The 24,341-nt window shown below is 42.7% G+C and overlaps 1 protein-coding gene and 1 non-coding gene across 9 annotated transcripts in view; both read left to right on the forward strand.

Moving 5' to 3' along the window:
* LOC119179235 (BAI1-associated protein 3-like) overlaps positions 1 to 24,341 on the forward strand; it is a 558,733-nt gene that overhangs the window by 323,707 nt on the left and 210,685 nt on the right. For all 8 annotated transcript variants that reach the window (XM_075869133.1, XM_075869128.1, XM_075869129.1 and 5 more), the window contains one exon: positions 8,923 to 9,010. In XM_075869133.1, coding sequence (XP_075725248.1) covers positions 8,923 to 9,010 — 88 coding nt within the window. The remainder of the gene's footprint in view (positions 1 to 8,922; positions 9,011 to 24,341) is intronic.
* TRNAA-CGC (transfer RNA alanine (anticodon CGC)) lies at positions 11,320 to 11,392 on the forward strand. The gene has a single exon. It is a non-coding gene; the product is annotated as a tRNA-Ala (tRNA).

The following is a 24,341-nucleotide window of genomic DNA, read 5'->3' on the forward strand; positions in this document are numbered from 1 at the left end:
GGAGAAACTACACACAAAGAAATAAATGGTAGTGCACGTGGGTACGCTGCTTTTAAACAGAATTACATTGAAATTTAAGATAAAGATACACCCACGGAAAGTACTGTATAGATGAACGATATATCAACGTTCTTGATCCGACTCGGAAGGTATAAAAATGAAGCTTGTTATGGAAACGTGGGAAGTGAAAAATGAAAAAAAAAGGGGGTTTGAGATAAGTCTGTTCTGAGAGCGAAAAAAGTGATGAATACGGGTGGTTAACGTTGCTCAATGCGACAAACGAAAAAAGAAAAGCTATTTTTATGGCATCGTAAGTTGCTAGAAACAAAAATAATTACAGCAGAAGATAAGCAGACGAATAATCAAAAATGCAAATTGGTTTCTAGCGGATGAAAGGTTTATTAAAAACACAAGCAGCTATCAACGGTAGCGTTGTCTGTCGCTTTCCATGTGGGATATCTTTGAGGCTCGTGGGTAGGATGGTATTAAGGGTTAAAAAAAGTAACTCGATCAAAATTTTTGTAGAATGATCGGATGAGCAATGGAATACATCAGCCACGGTCGGTCGCATCTTTGTTGCTGCGAAATTTGTTTTCATCTTGGCAGCCGTGAGAAAGCTGCATGTGCGATGTCATGACGTTCTTGTTTCAGATATTTCGACGATGTTGTTCTATTTTATCCTAATTTTGAATCCTGGATTAAGATGCTTTTCTAGGTTAGCGGCTTCGAGCGCAATTATTAATCTTTGTGTTTTCTTTCATTGGGCATGTTTCGTGTTAATATATGCGCCTAATCTTCGCTTCGTGTGCGGCTGAAAGAAAAAAAAAGATTTAAAATGGTGATAGGATTTGAAGTCGACAACTTTTTTTTATGTGGTGCCTGTAGTTTCTGTAGCATTTCATTTTCACATAAACCTTTTTTGTTCGGTGTCATAATAAGATAACCAATTATAGCGAACTTATTATTCGGGCTGTGTTCCTGACACTGTTTGATTGGCTTGGTCTAACGCGCTGTTCTTTTTTTTTTAATTTTGTAGTCTCGAGTAAGTCCTATGGGCGTTAGTCTAACACGTATCACCAAACATATATATCGCTCTTTTGAGCAGACCCTCTTTTCAGCTTTTATGATTGTTAACAAAATGGAGAGTGTCTTCATTTATTTTGAACTGATTTGTATAGTGGAAAATGCCCATTGGAGGATAAAAAAGCACACACCCAGATTGTTGTCCGTGTATTCTTATTTTTAAGTTAGGTTATCTTGGCACTGTATTTTTATGGCCATTTGAGGAATTCTGCAACATAACAGTGTCTAGGCTTAAACTAGCGATCATCCGAAATAGCTTTGATTTCAGTGGTCGCTGTAACCTCTATTAGCGTTCAAGAGGCAGCGGGTTTGTTTATTCGAAACTAGATGGTGCCACAACACTAGAATGTACTGAAACAACACCGTGGCCGTCTCCCTATGACCGTTCTTCTGCCATCGCCTTCTGCAGCACTGCTCAACATCCGCGTCGCGTCTTCTTTTCGGGATCTGCATAGCTTCTGCGTTAAGAAGACGCTGTGGGGACGCCGAGTGAAGCCAACACCTCCTCTGGAAAGATGCCTGCGACTTGAGCCGAAGAGCTGGTTCCCGGCACTCTCCTTCTCGGCTCTCACAAAAGATGGATGAATGGATTGATATGGCTGTACCCTTTAGACCGGGTGGTGGCTAACGCCACCAAGCCGTAATACTTAGTGAACCAAAAAGTAGATTTATTTTTTTTCCCACTAAATATAGTGAGGTTGAGGACTCGTACTTTGCAGTCGAGGGTTCAATTTTCACTTGTGCCTTGACTTTAGCCACCAATCAGATAACCTCCTTCCAGTTAATTCTACCCGCTGAAAGTCTATTTTGCCCTCACTGTCCCTAAACCTCAGTGCTTTGAAAAACTCTGCGCCATCATCCTGAACTATAGGGTGAAGCCCTTTACAGAACATTATCAAGTGTTCGGAAGTTTCCTCCTCTTCTCCACAAGCACTGCAAACGGGGTCTACCACTTCGTATCGGCGGCAAGTGCTCGCTGTGGCAGCCGCTTTGTACCTTGCAGCCTTTGAGATTAAAACCACGTATACTGCCGTCTCTGAGGCAACAAAGTCGTGCCTCAGTCATGGCATCACTTCCGAGTCTAGCGAAAGTACTAATGTCGGCTGCGAGCGCTCCTCGCGGAAAAAGCACTGAACCGTGGGAACATCCCGTCCCCATTTGAAAAGCGTGTGACGTCGCAGGCATTTTTCTAAAAGAGGCATTGACGAAGCAGATGGACGCCCCGGAAAAGTCAACATGGCGGCACCTACGGGTGCAGATTCCTTCCACCTCGATCTTAAAACGTCGTCGTGCAGTGCTGTGTGACCCCCAAGTTCACAACGCAAGCGTTGATTTGCTTTATATTTACGTCCCGAAGCTTCGAGAGAGATATATTTGTCGGTATTTTGCAGTGTTTTTCAAGATTAATTCTCGAATTCTCGCAGACTAGGCTTAGCAAGCACAGCTAAATAAACACAGCTTATTTCTTTAAGAAAGACAGAACATGCCTGATGCTTGGGCTCCAGTTGAGACGACGCGAAGCGGTAGCTGATCTCACCATTTATTTATTTTTGTGAGGACAGCGGGCTAATAGCAAGCGAGAGTTCGGATCGAAGCGGGTGACCACGTCTGCATGGCTGCAGTCATGTTAGCTTCTATACTAAGCTGCAGTCATGGTCGCTTCGCTGGCCCAATGCGTTGGCTAGGGTAGTTGGCTGGTACAACGCTTCCTCTAGAAAGATGGCTGCGATTTGACCTGAAGAGATGGTTTCCGGCCCTCTCCTGCTCTCTCCTCCTCCGCTTCCCCAAAAAGTGTCGGCTGCGAGCGCTCATTGCGGCGGCCGCTTTAAACCTTGCAGCCTCTGAGATTAAAGCAGTGTCTACTGCCGTCTCGGAGGCAGCACGGTCGTGTGTCTGCAATGTCGTCACTTCCAAATCTAGTGGTAGTAGTAGTGTGGGCTGCTAGCGCACGTTGCGCAGAAAGCCCTGAACTAGAAGAATTCTCCCGTTCCCGTGGAAAAGCGTGCGACGTCGCCGGCATCTTTATAGAGAATGCATTGGCGGGGAGAAGGCCAGTCACAGTCACGTGATCAAACATGGTAGCTCCCATGTGCAGCTACGGAAAATCGTCTATATGATCCGCATGACCCTTGGCCGTTACTCGTGAGTGGGTATAGTGCCATCTCCCCAAAGCATACTGCTACAACAACAACTACTACAACTACTTTTAATATAACTACTACTACTACTTGCGGTAGTAGTAGTAGTAGTAATAATAATAATGATAATAATAATATAAATAATAATACTACTAATAATCATAATAGTAATAATAATAATAATGTCCCTGTGATAGCTCATGGTATCGCTGTGCTGATTGAAATCGATAAACTCGCGTTTGTTACTACAATACCGCCAGTCGTGCAGACGAATCGTTTCATTGCGTGCCTTATTCATTGTTATGCATTATGTGGCTTCTTCTATTCTTCCTATTCTCTGTTAGCAGCTTAGAACACGTGAAGAAACTTTATGGAACTGTTGTGCTTGTCGTTCTGTGAACGGAGTGGTAATTAGCCACTAGATTGAAGTGAATAGAGTACTATGCACGAGCGAGGACTGTCAAGCAAAACACACCAGAGAAGTTGAATAATGAAAATATACACAGTAATAAATGAGCTAGCAGACATCAGCAGGAGCGATCTAAGCATGTACGCACGAAAGCACGGCAACTTATGAGTGCCACTCGGTACAAATCTCAGATGAACAGTGCTACACAATATACACAGTCGCTGCAAATAGTTATAATGATAAACGATACCTAACACAATGAACATAATGGTTTCAAACAAACAAAAAATTTGGCAGATCCCACGTACCTGGGAAACGACGTTATGCGAAGCATGCGCAGGGAAGGTGACTGTTTTGAAGTTTTCTTTTGAGCGAAATGTCCTGAAATGACGCTAAATATATGTACAGATGTTGCACGCGCAGACATATGTTGAAGATTTGCAGATGTTTATATAACCAGTTGTTTGCATCTGTGCAATGACTCCAACTGTAAAATGCGTGTTAGCTACACGAGAAGCTGATATATAGCACTGATGCTCGCAAGAATTGTGGTCCTGGACACTGCTACATAAATAAACTTCAGCGCATGGCAACTAAACACAACTGACGTTAATCCGACGTGACGGCTGTATCAAAGGAGTGCATATGTAGTGCTTATAAAATTGTGTAGGCAGCACTGCAGCGGCTATTGACGTTTCACGAAGATTAGCGTCTATTCGACAAGTAGTTCCGAGACCTGGCGTAGCTCTGTGGTAAAATGCTTCATCGCCACGCAGAGCGCTTTGGTTCTATTCCAGCTAGGACCCTGACGTTTATTCGTTGCATTCGTCGGTTTGACACTACTGATGTCGGGTATTTCTTAACGCTCGCGTGTTAAAATTGCTCATATGTGTCCTCGTCCTTGGCAGATGCTGAGTGTCAGTCACCTGTGGCACATACCCGCATACCAGCGACACATACTCGGCCGGGGGTATGTGCCGCTGTCTGGCGGGAAGTGTTTGACGACGTACGCGACGGGATTGTGACATTATTCATGTTTTGACAAGCGCGTTATATTCGTCAAACAATCTTATCCTCTCGTGCTAATTTTGGTTCACGCCAAGTTAACGGGGTGATCACGAGAGCACCCAAACGTAAGAGGCTAGATAGATAGGTATGCTCAAAGTCGCCGCATTTCGCTAAGAAAGGCTTCGCATTTATTGGGAAAGCGAGTTGCTGTTCACAATGACCAACATGTTCTCGCAATCGGCGCTATTATTTCGAATGCGATTCTACGGACACTCTCGGTCCACGAAGGCATGCTGCGTCCTCCAGTACTCTACAGGCGAACTATTTACATACTCCATTACGGTCGCTTGATTGAACACACCCCCAAATCGAACACGCCCCGATTTCATATTGGCCATGTGGGAGGTGGCCAACCGCAGCCCGTTCCTGGCCAACCAGCTTTGCGCTGTCCAGCAGGTGCGGACGCGGCCGACAGGCTTAGCCCGACGTGGGAGTCGCCCGCTGCGCGCTAGGGCACGTCCCGCACGACCTGAATGAAGTTGTCCCAACCAACCAATTACCGTTGCTGATACGCGTAGATTTCGAAGTATTTCAGCGTGGCAGAGGCTCGTTCATTACCACCAGCTGGACGGCGCATTGCTATAGTGCCTAGAATATACTATATTCTAGGCTCTGTACAATAGGGGCCAAAGTTCGCACTTAAACGGGCGTTACTTTGTTCACCGTAGTCGAGATGCGCGCCCCTGGCCCTGTGTGGTCGCCCGTGTGTACGTGCTTATCTCCTCAAGGGGCCTCAAGGGGTGGCTATTAGCTTCGTGCGTGTTGCCATTTCATTTCCATGTTTGCGATGAAGCTACTATACACCGCACGAAAGGGATGTGTTAGACGTGTTTGCACGAGCTACTTCTTCGTATGACAGTACAGTCTATTACTATTGTTTCTTTGCATTACCCTTCAGGTGAAGCTAAGACCCTCTCGAACAGCTTCGGACTATTCCCGGTCATTCTCTAGATTCCAATAACACCTAACTGCACATATTAGCAACATTGTGAAAAACGGCAACAATGCCGTATTTATTCAATGAAAAAATCAATCAATCAATGAAGGAAAGTCTATGTTTTAATAAAAGGAATAAAATACAAAGAAAAATTGGACTGATAGTCATAAGTTGCTAGTGGCCGGCCAAATACAATGTGCATAAGGAATGTACAGGTGAGCTTGGGAGGAAGAAACAAAAATTAATAGAGAATATCTATCTATCTATCTATCTATCTATCTATCTATCTATCTATCTATCTATCTATCTATCTATCTATCTATCTATCTATCTATCTATCTATCTATCTATCTATCTATCTATCTATCTATCTATCTATCTATCTATCTATCTATCTATCTATCTATCTATCTATCTATCTATCTATCTATCTATCTATTTATCTATCTATCTATCTATCTATCTATCTATCTATCTATCTATCTATCTATCTATCTATCTATCTATCTATCTATCTATCTATCTATCTATCTATCTATCTATCTATCTATCTATCTATCTATCTATCTATCTATCTATCTATCTATCTATCTATCTATCTATCTATCTATCTATCTATCTATCTATCTATCTATCTATCTATCTATCTATCTATCTATCTATCTATCTATCTATCTATCTATCTATCTATCTATCTATCTATCTATCTATCTATCGACAGGGTCTGTTACAGCCATTTTTCTCACACTGCACACAGAGGAAACGTCAGGAAATCCCGTATTAGAGGACGAAAGAAAATAAAGGAAATAAAGGAAGAAAAGGTATCACAACATATCCACCACTCGCGAACCGTAGGCCGGCAGACGGACTCCAGCACGGAGACTATTATTATGCGCATATATAACGCGTTCAATACGCAATTTGCACTTCATGGTCGGAAATTTCGGTTTCTCGAACGCGCACCGCCCTTAGCCTGGAGAAGCTGCCTTGATGTAAACCTAAAGGCGAACGTGAATAATAATAAGAAGAAGGCCTTGCTACTTTTTTCTTTGCGGAATAACGTTCTGAGTCAATCACGAGAAGGCCTGCAGAAACGCCGCCAGAGGGTGCATTAATTTAATATATTAAGGCAGGCACACCACTTTCCTCTCCTTTGTTGTGTTCTTTTTTTTTTGCTGGTCTCGGGTGCTAATATTGTTGCTTCGATAGGAATCTGGGAGATTGGGGTCGCTTAATAAACTCGGCGCTTCGTTGCAGATTTGGCTTAGTTTGCTGTCTCGTGGGGCCACCTTATATCTACAAAGCGCGAGGCTCTCTGAAAGATTACTTCGCCGATTATTTGTGACACTTTCGTTTATTGATAACAAAAAGAAAGGAATTCTCTTTAGACTAACTGAACGCTGGGCCAGTTTACGGAGCTGTTTAAGTGATTGTATAGGGAATATGCACTGACGTTACTGCAGCCGCCGTCTTGTTGTTAAGCGCGCTGTCTCATCTTGATCGTCTTATCTCAGGAGCAGTGAAGCTGTGAATCGTGCAGCAAGATGGCGCCTGATGAAGCTGCGTCAATAACCCCCTCTCCACCCTTCACCCATACGCATTTGATTTGTGTCAATAAATGTAAAAATATGTACTGGCAAGGCACTCAAGTGAGGTAGTCAGTACCAGGGTCGCCGTTGAGCAGATTTGAAAACGAACCAGAGTTCAAGCAAAAAAAAAGTGCCAATGTAGCCATGCATGTGATTCATCATTAACACCAAATTTGCAGCCAAATAGAACAAAAGTGGTATTTTGATTAAGGTGGACATAATTATACAGCAAACGTGATTTTGAACATGCCAAAACATAGAATTAAGACCATATTTTTTCTACCTTGCTAGATCTTCAAGCTACGCGTGGGTTGCTGCTGTAATGTAGCCTATGCAAGATGGGGCTCTTGCCAGAAACCTAGTAATTTTGTAACATTCCAGTCACAAGTCAGCAGGAATATAAAAACTGTAGCACTTGTTCCTTAAAGCTGCCAATCGAAGTTGAGAATCAAAACTGATTTGAAGGTTTGCACGGACCATCTTCATTTTGATTTTTGTCAAGTTCGTACGGGAATACGTGCTGTGCTGCCAGTATTAAACGAAAATTCACATCAGACTGGACATCGGGCAGCGTGAACAACATGCTAACTACGTGTTTATCAACGCGCTCGCAACTTAATTGACTTAGTCACTCAGTCTTTGCGGCTGTGCTGTGCCGTGCATTGCGTGGAGGTACTTTGATGGGCATCGTCCTGCTGGGAAGAGGACATGCGCGCGAATGCGCCGACGTGACAGAGTAGATTGTAAAAAAGTTGGTAGTTTTTAGGCTTGCTTGCTCTTTTACCGGCAAATTATAGGAGCAATCGACCATTAAATGTGTCTAACAGGAACTTCAGTATAGCCGCAAAAGTGGCCATGGTGCCAACCTAAAATTTTCGCTCCTCGACTTTAACTCCACTTCCCAACAGCCTTGAATGCAGCACGAACGTGTTTGGAACGCGCTGCTTTAGGCGCTGCCAAGGAAGCACAAACGCAGTGCCTTGAAGGTGGTGGCAAGTAAAGTTTTAAAATCAAGGAGCGTTTCTGAATATATGGAGGTGAAAGTAGCCAATTTGAAGCAAAGTACCCACCAATGGCCACCCTGGTTGGTACATTCTAAGACGAATACAAAAACAGCACTAAACAAGAAAGAAGTAAGCGAAATTCGCAATACGAGGCCATGTGGTGCTCCAACTAAATTGAATGCACAGTACTCACTGATTGAAACGGGACAATTGCCAGAGTGCTGAAACACAAGACCTGGTTTCGTTGCCACCATCCTTAATTCGGATCATATCGGCGTATTTTTGATTACAACGAGTATATCAAAGCGAATATTGCCATTAGACAAGATTTGTCGGGGCGTGAACTGGTTACCTTGAGAAATTGCACATACCAGTCGTTCTATTGAGAAAAAAAAATAATGTTGCCTTTGAATTCGTGAGTGCTGTGTGTTTTAAATGCTGCACGCTAAAAAAATATCGTGTATTTGGGAAGTATTTCTGCCACCTGACCACACATTTATGAAACTGCCTCGCGTTTTTTTTTTTCTGGAAAACCTCGCTCGCGCCACTCTCCTATGGAGACTGTTATGCCGCGCGTATAGTGTGTGATTGAATGTGTGCTGTTTGGCGCCTGATTGCCTCATCGTGATTATGCGTACACCCTTTGAGCATTCCCATCTAAATGTATCCGTCTTCTTTCTTCTCGTTCGTGCAGGGTCCAAGATTCGGATGGCGGCTTCTTCGAAGACTTCACCGCCCTCTCGTGGAAGCAGGAGAACCGGCGCCTGCAGGCATCACGAGAGGTGAGCCGGGACGTCGTTCACTGCGTGATTTAGGTGTTGGGGTCATTGCATTCAGTGCCGTGGTGAATGCAACACTACAAGAGAGAGAGATAAAGATGCAAGGAAAGGCAAGGAGGTTAACCAGACGCACATCCGGTTTGCTACCCTGCACTGGGAATGTTTTGCATAAAGGCAGATAGGTGGTAGCGTTGGTTTTTGTTCATATTGATGTGAAAAGGCAGCGCTCCTTTCACCAGAAAAGTTTCAATACCTCATGAACACGTAACATAGTATCACTGTGTAGTTCATTGTGATGCTCGTTTTTACTAGGCTATAGCCCTCTTGTTCATATCTTGATTTGGTTTGCTTCCCGCCTTCTCATATATATATATATATATATATATATATATATATATATATATATATATATATATATATATATATATATATATATATATATATATATATATATATATATATATATATATATATATATATTATGTCGTCATGCTGGCTAATCGGGCTAATCCGCTGCGTTGCAGATGTGACCGCTAAGAATCTCTAGGTCCGGACAGACCGCCATTGGAATCTTAACTTGGCTACCTTCAACGCTAGAACGCTATCCAGTGAGGCTAGTCTCGTCGTGCTATTCGAAGAATTAAACAGTGTTAAATGGAATGTAATAGGGCTCAGCGAAGCTAGGAGGGCACGAGAGGTTTAAACGGTGCTGAAGAACGGACACGCCTCAGGCTACTGTGGATTAGTTGACAGAAAAGTACTAGGGGTGGGGTTTCTTATACACAAGGGTATCGCTGGCAACATAGAGGAATACTATAGCATCAATGAGAGGGTGGTAATTATCATAAGTTTTAAAAACGTACAAGATGAAAATGGTACAAGTCTACGCCCCTACATCAAGCCATGATTATCATTTGGTTGAACGGTTCTATGAAGACATGGAGTCAGCCATTAATAAAGTCACAGCGTATACTAGTCTGATGGGCGATTTTAATGTCAAAGTAGGCAACAAAGAAACCGGAGACCATGCAGTGGGGGAATATAGCATCGGCTACAGAAATTGCAGAGGGATGTTATTAGCAGAGATCGCAGAGCATAATGTTTTACCGATCTTGAATACCTTTTCAGAAAGCGGGCTAACCGTAAGTGGACGTGGCGAACTCCTAGGGGCGAAACTAGAAATCAAATAGATATCATTCTGTGTGCACACCCAGGCATCGCACAGGATGTAGAAGTAGTTGGCAAGATCAGGTGCAGTAATCATGAAATGGTTAGAGCTCGTATTCACATAGATTTAAAAAAGCAAAGAGAAACGCTGATACGCGAATAATCCAACTAATGAGCTAGCAGTGAGATCGAGAGTCTGTGAATTCAGAGTTTCGCTTCTGAATTGATTCAAGTCTCTAAACGACGTAACTGACGTTAGCGTTGACAAAATGAATGATAATCTTACTAGTACAATCAAAGAGTGTGCAATGGAAGTCATAGGTACAGTGACAACACAGGAAAGTGGCAAACTATCTCAGGAGACAAAAAAGACAAAAAAATCTCATGAAAAGACGACAAACCGTGAAGGCTTCAAATGCAACCGATAATGTAGAGCTAGTCGAGCTTTCGAAGTTAATCAATAGGCGTAAGGTAGCCGACATAAGCAAGTACAACGTAGACAGATTTGAGCAGGTTATAGAAAGCGGCAGCTGCACACACAATATATATATAATATATATATATATATATATATATATATATATATAAATATATATATATATATATATATATATAAATATATATATATATATATATATATATATATATATATATATATATATATATATATATATATATATATATATATATATATATATAGCTCAGTGGTTAGAGCATCGAACGCGTTATTAGAAGGTCGTAGGTTCGATTCCTGCTCACGGCTGGTTATTATTTTTTCACTAGCTTTTCTTTCTTATTTACATTCCATTGGTTCTAATAACTTCCCCTCTACATTCCTTGGCATTACTGTCTGTTGTATCTCATTATTATTGTGTCAAAACACGGAAAAACGAGCCCTTAGGTATACACTTCTTTCCCTTATTTCATTGAACGAGGGTCTCGTACTGGCAGACTTGGTGTGTTTAGGTTGTATAAGAGAGACAATTATTCAGCTGCCCGCTCATAATACGTTCACGTGCTACGTGACGCCAAACATGCGCATAAGAGTGTTTTCACACTCGTTGTTTGGCTTATGGATGGCGCTGACTGTCACTCCTACTTCTAAATTCACTTATAAAACCAAAAAAGTGGATGGAGGGAAGGCCGCTGTGGTAGCTCAGTGGTTAGAGCATCGAACGCGCTATTCAAAGGTCGTAGGTTCGATTCCTGCTCACGGCTGGTTATTTTTTCATCCACTTTTCTTTCTTCTTATTTACATTCCATTGGTTCTAATAATTTCCCCTGTACATTCCTTATCATTACTGTCTGTTAGATCTCATTAATATTGTGTTAAAACACGGAAAAACGAGCCCTTAGGTATACACTTCTTTCCCTTATTTCATTGAACGAGGGTCACGTATGGCAGACTTGTTGTGTTTAGGTTGTATAAGAAGGACAATCAATCAGCAGCCCGCTCATAATAAGTTCACGTGCTACGTGACGCCAAACATGCGCATAAGAATGTTTTCACACTCGTCGTATGGCTTATAGATGGCGCTGACTATCACTCCTACTTGTAAATTCACATATAAACCCAAAAAAGTGGATGGAGGGAAGGCCGCTGTGGTAGCTCAGTGGTTAGAGTATCGAACGCGTTATTCGAAGGTCGTAGGTTCGATTCCTGCTCACGGCTGGTTATTTTTTCATCCACTTTTCTTTCTTCTTATTTACATCCCATTGGTTCTAATAACTTCCCCTGTACATTCCTTGGCATTACTGTCTGTTAGATCTCAATAATATTGTGTTAAAACACGGAAAAACGAGCCCTTAGGTATACACTTCTTTCCCCTAAATAAATAAATAAATAAATAAATACATATATATATATATATTTATATATATATATATATATATATATATATATATATATATATATATATATATATATATATATATATATATATATATATATATATATATGACAGATCTAACAGGCAATAATGCCAAGGAACGTATAGGGGAAGATCCGATCCGATTTCTGTCTGTGCACAAGTCTGCCTTCGTACCTTCGTAGCTTTTAGGCTTCTAGATGCCTAAAAGCTGCGCAGGCAGACTTGTGCATAGACAGAAATCGGATGCATGCATTGAGGGAAAAGGAAGACAATGTCATACCCAATATGAATGGATAGTCGAAGTGGCGGAGGAGTTCTTCAGAGGGCTGTACAGAAGCCAAAAATACCAGGCTGATACCACGAAGAACAGTAATAGTCCGGAGGAATTCGACATCCTACCAGAAACGTCAGGGGAATTAAGAAAAGCCATAGAAGGCATGCAGAGACGAAACAGCTGGTGAGGGTATACGTTAACAACGCAAATCCCGAAATATGTCAGAGAAATTGTGTTAGAAAAATTAGCCACCTTGTATACGAAGTGTCTATTGACGGGAAGGATACCAGAATCTTGTAATAACACCAACATCATCTTCATCCGTAAAAAAAAGGAGACGTCAAGGTCTTGAAAAATTACAGGCTGATCGGCTTACAGGCCAATCGGCTGGCACAACTGTCTTTTACAAGCGACTGGCAGCTATGGCTCGGAGCTTCCTATTGCACCAACACACAGGCGTTGCATTTGCGATATATGGAGCATTCGTAGCACGCACAGAGGTTCAAACCTCCTTGGTAGCACGCATGTGGTTCAAAAATACACCATACCCTCTCCGTTCATCTGTCTTTCTGTGCATCCGTTCGTCCGTCCTTTACACAAGTCGGTGACTTCAGCGTAGAAATTATGGACCTTAGGACATATAGCTTCGCCTCATCATCAGCAATTACCTCATAGATCGGCTGCCATTTTTTTTCTTAAGTTGTATTCGAGATTTCTAGTGTGGTGTACTCTATAGGACTCGGGCTGTCGTAGGCGGTCATCGTACGCTACCGTCGCTTTGCGTAACGCACGCAGAAGCGTGCATGAAAACACAAAAAACTAGTGGAAGTAAGCGATAAATAAAAAGAAAGAAAAAAGGGGAAAAATTGGCAGATCCCACGTACAGTGGGAATCGATGATATGCTAAGCACGAATGAGGAAGAAGGTTGATATGTCACTTTAAGATCACCACAACGTCACGAGATGGAGGTAAATTATGACGTACACGACTTCCATGTTGTCATAATTACCATGTTTGGATGTGTCGTTTACCATCGTCATCTATGTAGGTCACGTGATGACGAACTTTGTATATGTGAACCTAGCGAAAAGGCCGCAAGCACTCTGTGAACGTGTTATGTTGTCATGTTCTTACATGACACGCGTGTCATGATTATCATGTTTGCGCCAGTCGTATACCTTCGTCATCTATTGACGTCACGTAACACCAAATTTGGTATATGCATTGTGGCGCGCGCCGGCGAGTATATGGCAGGACCGGCTCCTGGCGTGTCATATTCTCACATGACACGTATCTCATGATTATCATGTTTGATTCAGTCACATACCTGATGCAATTTGGTATATACAATTTGGTATATGCGGAGCTAGCAAAACGGCCGCGAACGCATCATGAAGGGCCCATTATACTACAACGCAAAGTTGACGCGCGCGCACGCTGGGCACAGCGACGTAAGCAAAACGTAAGAACTCTATAGTCTGACTCCAGGCGCGACCGGTGCGACCAGCGTCCGTCGCGGTGGCCCGACGCCAAAGCCGCGAAATGCGACATGCTGCACTTCACACCTACTACGCTACGCAGACAGCACTGCGTCGGCCTCTTTTCGTGACGGAGGGACGCCGGAAGCGCTGAAACGCGCATGCGTCAAAGCAACGCATCGTGGCGCGCGCCGGCGAGTATATGGCAGGACCGGCTCCTGGCGTGTCATGTTCTCACATGACACGTATCTCATGATTATCATGTTTGATTCAGTCACATACCTTCGCCAAGTATTGGCGTCCCGTAATACCAAATTTGGCATATGTGAAGCTAGCGAAACAGTCGTGAGGGCATCATGAGCTTAGCATGTAGGCGTGTCGCTACATGACACCCATCTCATGTTTATCGTGTTTGAATCGGTATCATACCTTTGTCATTTATTGGCGTCCGGTTATACCGAATTTGCTATTACTGAAGCTAGCGAAACGGCCATCAGCGCATCATGAGCCTGGAATGTACTCATGTTATTACTTGACACGCATCTCATGATTATCATGTTTGCACCGGCCACATACCTTCACCATTTTTTCACGTTGCATATTACCAAATTTCTTATATGTGACCCTAACGAAATGGCCGCGAGTGTAGCATAAGCCTGGCTTGTAGTCATGTTGTTACATGACACGCATATCATTATTTTCATGTTATGACTAGTCAGATATGCTCTCACACAGTCACCTTATGCCATACAAAGTTTGGTATCAATACCATTATCCAAACAGCCAGGAGAGCTAAATGTAGCTAAATGTAGCTATATATATATATATATATATATATATATATATATATATATATATATATATATATATATATATATATATATATATATATATATATATATATATATATATATATATATATACCCTTATAGTCGCCGAAGTTTGTTAAGAAATGCTTTGCATTTAAAAAGGAAGATCAAGAGAAATATCTAAAGTAAAGAGAAAGATAGAAACTAACAATAAACAAACTGCAGACGTAGCAGATGGAAAGAAATAGGTAACCTAAAAGCGACACGGAAGGCTTGCCAACCTCCTGCAGTTGCTTCAGCCCAGACACCCCCAGTGGCAACTTGCCTCAATTTTTCTACAGGTTGTAAAGCGCAGTGCACGACATCATTGCGTGTTAAACAATGACAGGTGGTCGAAATTATCCCTGGTAATGGTATCGTAGTTTCGGCTCGCATAATTAGAGGAATTGATTAATTACTCGAGCTATTCGTGAGCCATTGAATTGTCTCATGCATTGTGCGTGGTATCGTTTTATTACTCTCTAAATACATATATTCCTTCGCTTACATTTCGGTTCATTTTGTTATATACTTTATAAGTTGGTGCTCTGTTGTGGTATTATAGTTTTAGGAGAAAGTCTTGGGCCGAGGGAAAGGGCCTGTTTAGCGGAAGTATATGGATGGATTCTTTAACCTTTTTTTCTTATGAGTTTACGGACAGTGCAGTGCCCCGTCAAATATTTTCCGCGTGGCCCCACCGTGGTGGTCTAGTGGCTAAGGTACTCGGCTGCTGACCCGCAGGTCGCGGGTTCGAATCCCGGCTGCGGCGGCTGCATTTCCGATGAAGGCAGAAATGATGTAGGCCCGTGTGCTCAGATTTGGGTTCACGTTAAAGAACCCCAGGTGGTCGAAATTTCCGGAGCCCTCCACTACGGCGTCTCTCATAATCATATGGTTGTTTTGGGACGTTAAACCCCACAAATCAATCAAATATTTTCCGCGTCCAACAAACAAACATATCGCATAATGCAACCAAAATACGCGATTGTTGTTGTGGATCGAATTCAGATACTCCCTCTGATAAAACTACTTCTGATTGAGCTGTCTATCAACCAATCAGTCAATGTGTGCTACGAAATTGTCTTTCGTCGCTGTTTTTCTTTTTTTTTGTGCGTGTGGATGAAAATAACTCGATAGCTCTTAGTCATCGTTCCATTACTCAAGGTTTCAATGGTTTCTTTTCTTTTTTTCACCTCTTGGAAATTCAATCTTTCTTTTTTTTTCTGTCTGGGCCACCAATTGTAAGGTGCGGCTGTCACTTCACTTGACATGAGACTCAAGCGCAGGCGTGGTAAAGACGAAAAAAGAAATGTCGTGACATTACCAGAGAAAAAAAAACAGTTCAGTGAAAAATACCACACAAAAAAATTGCTGGTTGGCCGATATACCGGTTCTGAAAAACGATTCCGCCACAAGCGGATTGCAGACGAAAATCAATAGCCCAGTACGATAACATAAAAAAAAAGAATTCCAGGAAGCCGATATTGATTCTGAAAAAGTACCCGATATAAGCGCATCGAAGATGAAACTAAATATATACTATTAGAACCAGATAAACAAATCCAGGCAGACAGTATACCGTTGCGTAAAGAAGTCCCACGCGCTGGGATCGCAGATTGAAACCAATGCCCAATTAAAACAATCAAACAAAAAGTGAAAGCCTGGAAGATTTGGAGATACCCTGAAAGTACGGGAACACGTGACGTGGTCGGCTCACTTTACCGGAGTCTCTTTAAAATAACTTTTCTTGCTTTCTTGTAGAGTTTGGTCAATCTTGTGTTCTGTGGACTTTCGATTGAAATACCGTCGAACTGCACGCTTGATCCGTTTTCTGTTTTTCCGGGAGAACAGAACTTTTAATGTCTTTGCTTGCTTATCGGCATGTAATGTCATAGCCCGTAGGCTATTATATTACACGTACGTTCATCTTTGATGTAGCTACCAGCATTTTTGCTATTTCAAACAATGTAATGGAATGCCAAACTTTCTTATGTTCTCGCGAAATGCAGCCTTTTTAGGGGTGAATCTCCTTGGGTCTTAGCCTGGTCTGTGGTCGCGGTATAGAACTGTTGCAATAGTCAAAACATAGGTAAGATGTGAGGCACACTCACACATCTAAATGGTTCTACAATAGGCTAAATCGTAGACATAGGCTAAATATAAGATAAGATATCGCTGATCACGGTGAAAATAATCTACCCAGAAGAGTAATAACGAGTTTCATTTCACTAAAATGTGACAAGATGTTGAGGCTTTTCAAGGAAACCTGTGACACAAGTGCACACATTGAGAACTATATGTACCAAAAAAAAATTGCCTTGTAAGTAGGGTATATTGCCACCAGTTAGGTGGCAGCAGGGCCGCCAACCGTACTTGTTACTGCACTATTTTCAGCTCGGGACAGCTTTAAGCCCTCCCATAGTAGAGTAGGTGTAGGTGTTTTGTGACCCTGTGCTCTAAATCGTTACCCCCTTTGTCTACCCCCCCCCCCCAACTCTAGAATAATTTTCCCAGATGTAGGGGATTTTCGTTGTAGTTAGGGGAAAAGGGAAATTTCACATCTAGGAAATTTTTTTGCTTCCACGTGAAGCAAGCATATCGACGGAAGGAGCTCCATCCCACAATTTAATTTTGGTCCTTGTACTTTTTTCCTCTTTTACACCCCTTCTACACTCACCCAAAGGTGCAGTGCTATGCCCAGTAGTGGTTCCGATGCGTGCAAGAGGGCGACAGGGCTGGTCTCCGTCCCCAACGCTGTGTCAGCGCTATCCCCTCCCCCACTTCTTTGCTGTTCAATCTGTGCCATCCGTGTTCGACGTTGATTGCGTGAATCCCGGTTTGAACAAAACAAAAAGCGATCTCTCTCGAGCCCACCAGTATATGTTTTCCTTTACACCAACCTCCCATTTTCTCGCCTTTCACCGGCGGCGTTATTCTTTGGTTTTTTGTTGTTTTTTATCGGTTTCCCTTCTTTCCAAACGCTGTCCCGTTGTTAGTGGGCTGCTCCGTTGAGCTATGTGACTCCACTAAGGTCACCAAAGTTTCTGGGAAAAGCGTGGCCGGAGCACTAAGCAGCGTCTGTGCGGTTATTCGCACAGCTGAAAAAAAAAAAAAGGTTGGAAGAAAAAGTGGCTGGTGGAAGACTGCAAAGATATGTTTGAAACGAATATATGGCAGTCAACATTTCTAATAAACATATCTTTTCGTATTCATTCAGCACGTTGAGAGGAATGAACTGCCATACGGCATAGTATGCTTTCATGGCTAAACTATTTTTCGTCACAATATCCTGCATCTGATATCATGAGAAAGCTTGAGAGTACGTTTTCAAGACATTGTTTATACGTTATGTAAGCGTGCATCATATCATGTTTTTATATAAACACTACCAAGCATTTTCTGCAGTAGAGTTGCAAAATAACAGATTCATAATGATAAAAGAATAATATAAATTGCAAAATAGCAGAATTCATGAATTTTGTAAAGCTTGCTCGCCGGAATATTTCATGTACTGCGCCTTATATGCTCGTTCTGGTTAATATTACTATTATTATAGTAGTAGTATTTTGTAACTTGCTTGCCATTACAAGAACACTGCATCGTAGAGTGAAATTTAAGTGTTTTTCATTACAGCTAGCAGTGTTCCTAAATAATATTTTCATAGTTTATCTTTTCTTCGGCCTGACCTATTTGGCACCACTCCAAGACTGTCGGTGAGGGAACGCGTTGCGGAGCGTCCATACGGACGCACGTATGTACTGCGTTACACGCGTGAATGAAAGAGCTGCTTCGTGTCTGAAAAAGAAGGTAAAGGGCAGAATGTAACTAGGTGTCAATTCCACAGCACAGACAATGCTGTTCTGCACCGAATTACTCTAATTGTGTTCCCGTGAACGTGATGACTATATTTCGCCTGATAAAGCTGATAAAGCTTACCAATTTCATTTCCGTGCAGCGTCTCGGAGTCGCCAAAAACACGTAATAGAAAACCGAACAACAAAAGGAGCAAAAGATAATGGACAATGCCAGCTGGCCTACCAGGAGCCCTTGTATTGTGCGGCCATCCCGCGCGTGCCTGATGGTCATTGCGCGCCATTTTTTGTAAAAACTTTATTCTGTCTTGCACCTTCTTAAATCAGAGCTGGGCGTCGCACAAGCTTTCCAGAAAATATGTAGCCTTCGTCTCGTGCCGCCTTCGCGATTTGCATACTTCTTTAGTGCATATTACGTATTCAGGAGTTCGGGCGTTGTCTGTGACGGCTAGGAAGGCCCACCACGTGGACGACGTGAAGAAGCTATATATTGTAGGCTCGCAAGCGAGAAAAAAGAAATTATTAATCAAATTATTTTTATATCGCGCACGGAGCATAATTTGAGATGCATTAGTAATGTCTCTCACGCCCGTCTACGCGTCGCGAGATTTTCTGAGAAACCACAAGACTGCTGCTGCGGAGGACGTCACTTCGAAGGATGAGTGACGAAATATTTTGGAAAGTCACGAAGAAGGATACGTGCTTCGAGGTGTGCTAAAGCCTCTTAAGGGGGATCCATGCAGAATTGATAGATAGATAGATAGATAGATAGATAGATAGATAGATAGATAGATAGATAGATAGATAGATAGATAGATAGATAGATAGATAGATAGATAGATAGATAGATAGATAGATAGATAGATAGATAGATAGATAGATAGATAGATAGATAGATAGATAGATAGATAGATAGATAGATAGATAGATAGATAGATAGATAGATAGATAGATAGATAGATAGATAGATGGATGGATGGATGGATGGATGGATGGATGGATGGATGGATGGATGGATGGATGGATGGATGGATGGATGGATGGATGGATGGATGGATGGATGGATGGATGGATGGATGGATGGATGGATGGACGGACGGACGGACGGACGGACGGACGGACGGACGGGCGGACGGGCGGGCGGGCGGGCGGGCGGGCGGGCGGGCGGGCGGATGGATGGATGGATGGATGGATGGATACGCTCAGTCGCCGAAGTTCGCTAAGAAATGCTTCGCATATAAAAAAAACAAAAGAATCGCAAGCTCAGCGATCAGATTCTCCCCAAATCGGAGCGTAGACGTGAGAGCAGCACGTTGTCAGAAGTTGAGTCGAAAGGCACTTTCTAAGGCGGCTTTGAACATTGAGGCCCACACGATGGCTTTAAGCTCTCCCATAGTAGAGGACCCTGTACTCTAAATCGTTACCCACTTTTTCTAACCCCCCAACTTTGAGCGCACTGTTCACTGTAGTGTAGGATCAGAACTTCGTTTTACGTTCTAACGATTAGCAAATATTAACGAATACAGATACTTTTAACCCTTTGCTGTATAATATAGACGACTGTGGTAAAAAATGGGGAATGTAGGTTTACACGAGCTTGTGCAACCAACTTCCAATACCTCTGAAAGAAAGTGTTCGCTGTCATACCTTTACATATTACAGTCTTCATAATTACAATAAGGAAGTTTTTATAGATTTATCTTTTTGACACACATATGCAACTTAGATTGGAGGCTCTATATTGATAATATTCGGTCATATGATCTTTCACGAACTTTAGTCTTTTTAAGCAATAACTTAAAACTGCTCCCACTAATATTTAACTACTCGGCCTCACGGTACATGTGTGGTCAAGACGAGTACGCGTGCATAATATGGGGCCCTTACACTATGCGTAACATTGACTGCCTTGAACGTACCTGAAAAAAAAAATGCTTCAATAATCATATCTAACAAATGTTCCCATAAGACCCCGCCTCTAATATACGGCAAGTCCTCTATTGCAGTAGACGTAGGCAGTAATTTAGATGAGAATTCCTGAACTTTTGAGCAAAACTAGCTCTTGATTAATTTCCTAATTTAATACCCTTAACTAGCAACCCTATGTGACAGCGCATAAAAAAATTCCGGCACCCCACGAGTATCGCATACTGACCTATTTGAGCTTTAGTTTTCCCCGAGAACCATTAAGGAATGTAGCTGCCTGCGCCTACACAAACAAATTATCAGACTGCAGAGTAACGTTCTTCACCGTTTGCCGTTACTGATCTTTTATTGCTTTCTTGCAGTTTTCAGGACCTCGGTGCACATGGTTATCGAGAGCAGGGCGAAATAATTGCAAATGTAAGGTAGGCGAAGTGCGCACGATCAGAGTAAGAGTGTGTCGATACGGCCGAATTGTGTAAACTCTCTACATTTCTTCCGGCCTGTCAGATTCGGATTTAAACACAAAACTTCTCCGTGCCTAATCTTGAGCACTCCTTGGTCATTTAGCACAATGTAGCGTCTTAGTAATGTAACTCTTTTTGTTTCTGAACCGCTTTGTGCATTTAATGATGCTGGTGCTGACAGAAAAAAAATCAGCAAGGCACGTTGCAAAAAACAAGAACGTGTCGTCACTGCACCCATTAGAGCCTTTTGTAATGCGTTCGGACAGTGCCTACCTGCATTGTTGCACTCATCAGTGCCAACCTTCCTGTCCTTTTCCTGCCTTTCTTGCTTATTGTTTTTTTTTCTCAGTGCCAGACAAGGACATAGACGATACACAGGCGATGTGGTCGTGCACTGTAGCAGTTTTATCTCGCAAATTCTGTCTTTTGCAAGTGTGCGCAGAGCCTTTGGTAGCTGTCAGATTGCATTTTGTCTGAATATTGCTTCACCTTCGCATTAAAGGCGTTGATAGTCAATGGTAACTGGGTGAAGATGTCAACAAAGTGGGATTGGATATTGAAAGTGACTTCTGCGGACCTTCAAAAATTGGCCGAAGGCTTCGAAGAGGGACAGTCGATAAGCACTGAACAACATGAAAAGGCGTCCACGATGGTTATGGTGCCCAGCTGCTGACCCGTAGGCCACGTTTAAATCGTGGCCGCGGGTGTCAGATTTCGGTGTAGGTGAAATACCACAGGTTCGTCCTCTCTGGGATGTCAGTGCATGTTAAAGCACAACAGGTTGTCGTAATTTCCGGAGCTTATCACTACGGCGTCTTCTCTCAAGATCGTATCGCGATTTTGGGACGTAAAATCCTAGGTTCTATTCTTAACACGGAGTAGACGTAATCCCTGCCTCACATTCTCCAATTGCGAGACATTCTTTTTTTTTTTTGTTCAAGGTGTTCGGGTTTATATTGGGAGGTGCTGTTCGGGTGGAATGAAACGCCAAAAACGGGGCACCCACGTGCTCCGCTGTTTGAATTTCCTTTCAAGCAGTTTCAATAAAAAGGCTGCTAATGAAAATGACTCTAAAGCCGTTTATGAGGTATTCAAGCACGGCTCTGGCGGTGTTTTTTTTTATTGGCCTCAAGATGAGAGCTTGACTAAAATGGATGCGAACTCCTGGCGTTTTTTCGCATCGCTCCAATTTACAAAATATCATGCATTTGTCGGCATCTCAATGTATGATCATTTGTATCTCAAATCGTAACACTTCCTAATAACTTAAGAAGCCTCTCGTTATTGGTGGTATCTCTTTCCATTTCTGATTCGCCAGCTTGTGCTGTTAGTGACGCTGGTGGCTATTCATACTAGTAGTCTGTGGTCCAGACCCGCAGCCAGGATTTTTTTTGTGGGGGGAAGGGGGAGAACACTTGTTGAAGGCCTTGATTTCTGGGTGAAGGGGCCAGTCAAGCTGTGAAATGCAGCTTTTTTCCCTTCGCACCAAACCACGTATACAGTGTATTTTCGTGTACTTGTCACGTGGTTAAATAAACTCAAACTCAAGCTCAAACTCAAAACCCAATATTTTCATTATATATTATCGGCAAGATACCTTGCTTCATTATAATTTTAATGGGATGGGGGGGGGGGGGAGTAGGGCTGTCTGTGGTCACTTTATCTAGTTCCTGGCCGCACAAATAAGCCATGTATTCATACGAGGACGCAGATCAGGTATTAAATGGCGTCATGTCCAATAAAAGGGACCTCCGTTAGGGATTAGCGGGAAAGACCGTATACGTTCCCCGAGATAGCAATTACAAGTTCGGTATAAATGAGATATTACGAAGAGAGAAGCAGAAATGACCACATTTGCTTTCATTCAGGCAAGCCACAATGGGGACACGTCTGCCCGGTTTGGTGGTCTTTGCAATCGTGGTTACGATTAGAACCGCGGGTCGGGTCTGGGGGGCTCCGGAGGGTGGAGAAGAAAGAGCAACAAACAGAATACTGAAGGAGGAAGGCGTAATCACGCTGTAGACGTCGTCCGAGAGAGGAAGAAAAAGACGGTGGTCACAGTCGGTGCGACAGTTCTGTATGCGGCAAGGAAAACAAGCGTAGACAGTCGGGTGTAGCCGAGACGAGAGGAGCCAGTGAAGAAGCGCGGTGGAATAACAGGGCACAGCGGGAGTTTGGGCTCCTCGACGTCACCCCGCGATATGGGCCTGGTGATCGGCGGCTGAAACAAAAGGGCCCAGTGGGCTGTGATGAGTTCGGCTCGAGGAGTAGCCTTCAGTGGTAACTAAACACAGCCGGGACATTGACTAGATGAAGAGAAACCTTAACAAAGGAAGGGAGAAAAAAAAAAAGCTAAAGGAAAGGGATTGATATTGAGGTCGCACCCGGTTCGTTACTCGAATATTTGGCTAAACAGCGCACAAAAATACATTCATGAACCCATGAAATGAGTGAATGAATGAATGAACATTGTTTGAAGTCTGGAAGTTTTCTCCGGGTGAGGTGGGGGAAGAGGAGATTCATCCCTGTTCCTCCTCACCCTCCGTGGATTATATATGATAGCGGGGCCTGACGCAAACAAAATATACTTAAACTGGTAGTTTATTGTCAAAAAAAACGCGCCCTATAAGGAATAACACGCACGTGCGCACAGGCAGCAGCAAATATTATTGAGATAACAACAACAAAAAACACAAAAACTGAATTGCACGAACAAGACGTGATTTGTTAAATAAATTCCAAACAATGTGTTATTCTATTGACCTATAGGTATCCGCATGTTTTTTTTTTTTCTAGAGAATGATACCGAGGGGCAACTGACACGTTCATCTTTCCATTTACTGATTTTTAGCGCCCTGAATATTTCTCTTGTTTCCATCTTGCGTTTCTTGTGCACAACCTGCGTACCTGTTAGCGTTCGAGTACTGAGTCACAATTTCTACATTAAGACGCAAAATGACTTGAACGTTTAGTTGACAATTAAGGGTAGTGTTCCATTAACTGTATGATTAGGTGCCTGCCCGGCTGATCAATATAAATCTTCTTGTAGTTCAAATGAATCTTATTACCCTACACAAGTGAAGTGGAGAAAAATAGTAGCGAAATGAAGATGGAGAAGAAAAGCTAGTGCAAAACGAAACAGTGAAAAGGGATGAAGGGAGGAACAGTGACAAGAAAAAAAAAAGAGCGGCCGTGCTCACCCACAGGGAAGACACCAGATGGGAAGTTTGAAAGGGTAAAGTTCAGAAAAATAATAAAAGAGTGTGACCTTAATCTTTTGGTCTGGCGGTCTCATCCCGCCAATTTCCCACAGGATGGGTGCCCTCCCAAGCGACCGTAAACTTCGTTTTACCGCGAACTGGGCCAAAAGTGCGCTTGTACCAATTTAACCAGTAGGTGCCTGTCAGCAGCGATTCTCTGTGTCCCACAGAAGCAGCGGTGGATGCTCAACTATTCCAGCAAGGCTCTAGTGGGTTAAGGTACGCCCAGAGGC

The sequence above is a fragment of the Rhipicephalus microplus genome, chromosome 7 (genome assembly GCF_043290135.1).
Source record: "Rhipicephalus microplus isolate Deutch F79 chromosome 7, USDA_Rmic, whole genome shotgun sequence".
In the NCBI taxonomy this organism is placed as follows: Eukaryota; Metazoa; Arthropoda; class Arachnida; order Ixodida; family Ixodidae; genus Rhipicephalus; species Rhipicephalus microplus.